Here is a 5,804-nt window from a genome sequence, read left to right as displayed (position 1 = left end):
CAGTATGCGTGTGTTAGCCTTAATATATACTGTCAATGACTTTTTGAAAAACAACGATGAATCAAAAAGGAAATATGAAATAACTAAAATGAAATATATTTGCCTGAGGCTTTTAAGCATTACTGTGGAAATATGTAGTGCTAATTTAGTACAGATATACAGTACCGTTTTTACCTCCACGAATAATGACAGCATAAATAGAGATCCACGTTTGAAATTTCTATTGACGGAATGAGACCTTGTTACATATTAGGCATAGTATTATAAGTTGAAGATGAGGGACCCTGAAAAACCCTAACCCTAAAAAAAATAACAAGCGTGATTAAAACTGAGGGTAACCTTTAAGATAGCAGTTAGAATAACATTACTATCCAAACATTCTTCATTGTGTTGAGCTAACAAAACTGAAATACAATTTGCGCTTTATTTACTTTGTAATACAAACTTTATTTATCTATTTTATTTTATTTTTTATTTATATTTATTCAAACAATGAATTAAGTCAGTATTTTATTTTATCAGAACCCCTTTTACCCGAGTCTGCCAGTAATGAGTTTCTCTCATAGCAGCACTACGCTAGAACGGTCGCTAGGAGACAAAAAAGGCCGAGCCAATCTCATTTTAGACGCACGAAGAAGAGTCGCCGGTTTGTTTACACTTGTTGCAATGGCGACAAAAACTGAACTCAAATGCGGTATGTCCTCCCTGTTGTACTTTGTTTGCTTAAAAACTAGCTATTTTTTTGGCGGTGCCCCTTACGTGGAGCAACTGTTCATAATTCATCTTAGTGTTATTGTACTTAAGTGTTTAAATGACGTCGAATATGCCAGCCTGCTAGCTACGTATGGTTTCAGAAACTCGGCAGTTTTCAAACATAAATGTGCTTCTATTACTGAAACGTATTTCAAGGCAGCATATTTATAGTAATTGGGGCAATACAGAAAAATAAGGAAATTGTTTGGTGAGAGAGATTCATTACACTGTTAGTTGTGTTTATCCTGACTCGTCACGTTTTGTTGTTGTTGTTGTTGTTGTTTTCAATCTCTGTTTTTCAGGAGACAATATTGATCAAAGTCATTGTTGACCACATTTTCCCAATTCAAGTCCCAGGAATCCCAGTTCAAAACGATGTTAATATTCCGTTCAATCTCACACATTCTAGTCGTAAGAGAAACGCTGGAGCGACGTGGAGTGCTGGGCCAACTGAAGGCTCGCATCCGAGCAGAAGTGTTCGATGCCCTCGATGACCAACGCGAACAGCGTCCGCCGTTGTCCCACGAGAACCTGCTCATCAATGAACTCATCCGTGAGTACTTGGAGTTCAACAAGTACCGACACGCGGCATCGGTCCTGATAGCAGGTAAACCTCATCCCATCTACACTTAACACAGTAACACACAGTACTTAAAAAATAAAATACTACTATAGACTTAACTCATGCCAAGGTCAAAGTGGCTTTGTTCAAAAAGTACAAAAGTCTTCTACATTTACTTATAGGCCCACACTACAATGGACATTTTTTTTGAAAACGTATTTGTATAGCGCATTTCACCCAAAAAAAATAAATCACTCGACCTACCTAGTGTGTATTGTAAGATTAGAGAATGTTTACAGGTCAGAAGCTTTTGGTCGATAGGCTGGCTCAAAACAGCATGTTTGCCACGAATCATTTGTCACTCACTCACTCACTCAGTCAGTCACTCACTCACTCACTCACTCACTCTTCGCATGTAATGCCATCATCTTAGTCAAGTAAATGACAATTGTAGAATACTGCAGAAATATGAACACTGTTTCGATCGGCCGTTTTCAATGTATTACTAGTCAGCTAATGATTAGCTGACTATTACCAGATGAGTAGTGAGATAAGATCTGTTCTAGGAACACAAACTTCACAACCCTTCCCTCAGCCTGACTGATATTACGTGTCACAATTGACTTGTTTTGCTCAAGAAGATTTTGATGAAACCTACTGGATTCGCTGCACTGTGGTCAACATGCAAAGCCAAGTAGGAAGTAGAGTGGAACAAAACTTGACGAGGCTTTTACTTCAGATTACAGCTGCAATGTTTTGAAACATGACCAATCTCTATTGTTGAGAAGAGCGAGAGAGTATTTCTAAATTCTGCTCTGTTTGTTATCGCAGAGTCAGGCCAACCCCAAGTTCCCCTGGACAGAGAGTTCGTGGCGAGCGAGCTAAGAGTTGCCGAGGATATGAGCGCCAAATCGGTGTAAGTGAGTTTGCCAGGACACAAAAAACTGCCAGTATGGATCTTTGGGAGCTGTAGTCATTTGTTGGAGAGACCTCTGACTCTTTCCCATCATTTTGTTTTCACACACACAAAGATTGCACAACCACGTCTTTGTTTTAACTTCCAGGCTTAGAAAAGGGATTGTTTTATTGCCATATTTTCTTTATTGATGTTTGGTTTTGTCACCAAACGTCCGCATCTTTTTCTTAGAATAACCAATACAGAGATGTCTTGACTTTCCAGGCCTCTTCTGTATGGTTTGGTGTCGCACTTCCTGAATAGCAGTGATGATGGAAAGAAGGTATATATCAGGGGCAACTCTGGAAGCAACACGGGACACAGACCTGACAGCTAGCACAAGAAGCAATGCACAGTAGACCAAACATGTGACTGACTACATTCAAGCCCCAGAGACCTCACAAATTGTGCTGGTGAGCAGTTTGTAATTGCAGATTCATATTTTATTCCTTTAGTCAGCTGCTCCATTGTTTTGTAATTTTAGTCGTTATTGTATTTATAAATGTTTTTCAACCATTCAGAGCAACGCTGTTATTATTGAAAACAACCACACGGTGGCACTAATACTCAAGCTAAGACTAAAGCACGGTTAACATAACGTTGACATTCTGTATAATCATGCTCAGGAATTCAGCAGACTTTCATTCCAAGTGTGGGAAGACTTTAAATTTCAAATCGCCTAATAAAATAATTTCATGTCACCTTTACTTTTCACTCTGACAATGGATGACAGAAGTAAATGGAGTCTAGTCTTTTTAATTCTGACATTCAATGCAAATGAGGAGCTTTACAAGAGCAAACACCAGAGCAACCAACTTGCTTTATCATATTTTAACCTAAAAAAGTTTTAATTAGTTTGAGCACCCACGGCAACAAACAGGTTGCTAATTTATTTGCCTTGTAATCCCTATAACATTTTGTTGGTTTAACAAGTTTGTTTCTGTGTTTGTGCATTTAAAGTTGGTGCCTGCTGTTCAAATGATGTAATCATTAAATAACCAACCTCTGCTCTTTAAAGATTACCTTCTTGCGATTTACCCCCGCCGCCTCCATTTTCTATCCTTTTCATGACATCTGTGCCAGCTAACATTGGGGTCAAAGGGTAGACTACACCATGGACTCAGTCAATTATGGGGCATGTATAGAGACAGCCGACACATTCTTACTGGGAAGTGCCAGCTGTGACTCCCTCTCATAATCCCTTTGGAAAATTATTAAATCATCTGAACCTTCCTGTGGTAAGTAACCATGTGATATACAGACTACTTTCTCACCCTCAATCCAAATGAGGTGTGCAAGAAGTTCAATAAAAAAATAAATAATAATAACCACAATGGATTGCAAAGCATGATACTTTACATGACAAACACCCAGAGGAACATGTTTTCTCCCCCTAGGCTACATCAATGTAGAGGTAGAGCAAGCTTCTATTCTGGACTCAAGTTGCTTTGGAGCAAACCTTATTTGAAGTGGCAGAGTCGCCTTGGGAGTTGATATGCGTGCTCTCTTGTAAATGGCTATATATGTGGCGGAAGCTGAACAGTTGTTGGTCAGTTGGCAGTCAGCCCTATGATTGATAGTGCTGCTCCTCCACACTATAAAACGGTTGTGTGGAAGAGACAGTTGTATAAATAATAAATGTAGTTTTCTTTGACTATAAAACTGTATGTTCATGTTTGCCCTTGGGCTCGAATGAATTCCACGAGGGTCAGACATATTCACAAATATATTTAGTAGATGGCCATTTATGGTTGTGGTGGTAAGGAAAAAGAAAAGAGATGTCTGTTCATTACCACCCTATCTGTTTTCTATACCGTTAGTTCAAGAAATTAGATTTGTCCTATGGAGTCTTCAATTAACTTATCATGCCTGTTTTTGCAATGTGGGAGGCAGCCAGAGTTTGAGAAAAAAATTCACGTTCTACTCTCAAGGGCCTGAGGCGAGCAGAAAAATGCTTAGTTAATGTGAATTAGAACTAGGAGGTCAAAATCGAGCACCTATTTATGCTCTTTGCACCTCGATGTTCTTCTTTGAGGGATCTGATGCTTGACCTATGAGCTGACCACTGTCTTCTACCTCCATTATTTTAAAAGCTTTAAAGGAGAAGTCAACCACGGAAATTTCTCGATAATAATATGTTGTGTGTATCCCCCCCTACTGTTTTTATCCATCATTTGGGGCGGCCATTTTGCCACTTGCTGTCAACTTAAAATGACAGTTGCCAGTTCTCAGGTCAAAACCAATCTCGGCTCAGTTTCAGAAAACTGGTGAGCTGTGAGTGGTTGTGTTATTTTCGTGTGACCAGAGAGAAGTTCCCAGTTGGGGATACTTGAACATGTGTAGGAATCATATGGACTGCATGTCTTGTTCGCGTGGCGCTTCTGATATGAAAGACTCGACTGTGGACTCGATTAGACATCTTGTTGCTGTGAGTAGTTCAGATGAAGGAGATCAACATATTAGTTGAAAGGCTTGCTAGAAAGCTGCAGTTATGAATGACATTGAGATTGGAGGTAATGAGGAACAGTGTTTCCCAACCTTCACAGAGCCAAGCCAAAGCTCATAGCACTTATATCCCTGCATAAAAAAACACACCCTTATTAGGTGAATGCAAATCTGGAACCAGGAGAAAATAACATCCTCCGACGTAAGACTAAAAAAAAATTAAAACCCTTTGGACATTAGTCCCATCAATATAATAATACCATTTCCAATGCAACACAAATGTTACTGGACCATATTTAGTCACTAGGGCTTGTGGTGTTTGTGTGTGCTACACTTTAAAAGTAACACAGAAAGCTGCTGAGATTCCAAACAGAACCTCTCTCCTTATATGGCACACACTGCAACTCCTGTTTAGTGTATCTCCTGCTTTATTTGCCTCCACCTCCGCCGCCCTGCCCCATCGTCTCCTTGGTCATCCCTCCCTATTCCTCGGAGCTCGACCCATCTTCCACATTCAAAAGAATTGCCGCTGCCTCCTTGATGCTGGCCAGAGGGTGCGCCGAGGTCCTCCTTGTAGCTCTGCACACACACGCACACACACACACACTGGCACTTCCACTCTCAGGCCCAGAACAGGCTTTGGCTCTCAACTCGCACCTTGATTTATTGGAGCAAAAAGTACGGTGTCCTTATATAGGAAGTTCCACTGGAAAGACGATGGAAAGAGGGTGGGGAGGTAATGTGGGATGTAGGAGGAGGGGTCTCACCCTTTGTGGTGGTGGAATTTGAAAGATCTGCACACACACACACACACGTACTCACAGTGAGGGACTCGCCACCTAAATTATGATTTTGTTTATTGAGGTCTTCTGGGCTTCCAGTCAAGGGGGATTCCGGTACAGGGGACAGCTGACTTGCCTTATGAGGAGTGGAGGTTTATTACGTAATCTAGTGACTGTACCTATATGCATATCCATTGTAGTGAGAAATATTGAAGCCATGCTGCCATTTAAAATATCAAATCCCCCCCAAAAAACTACATATATATATATATGTATATATATGTGTATGTGTGTGTGTGTATGTGTG

The 5,804-nt window shown here is 40.3% G+C and overlaps 1 protein-coding gene across 1 annotated transcript; it reads left to right on the top strand.

Moving 5' to 3' along the window:
* The first annotated feature begins 579 nt into the window (after window positions 1-579).
* On the top strand, window positions 580-3,287 carry cep20 (centrosomal protein 20). The gene is made up of 4 exons (XM_061273698.1): window positions 580-694; window positions 1,163-1,360; window positions 2,147-2,231; window positions 2,496-3,287. The coding sequence occupies exons 1-4, from the start codon at window positions 667-669 to the stop codon at window positions 2,605-2,607; spliced, it is 423 nt and encodes a 140-aa protein (XP_061129682.1). The 5' UTR covers window positions 580-666; the 3' UTR covers window positions 2,608-3,287.
* Window positions 3,288-5,804: the final 2,517 nt, after the last annotated feature.

Source organism: Syngnathus typhle, linkage group LG3 (genome assembly GCF_033458585.1).
Source record: "Syngnathus typhle isolate RoL2023-S1 ecotype Sweden linkage group LG3, RoL_Styp_1.0, whole genome shotgun sequence".
NCBI lineage: Eukaryota > Metazoa > Chordata > Actinopteri > Syngnathiformes > Syngnathidae > Syngnathus > Syngnathus typhle.
Note: the sequence above shows the minus strand (reverse complement) of the source record. Positions and strands in the feature narration are given on the sequence as shown.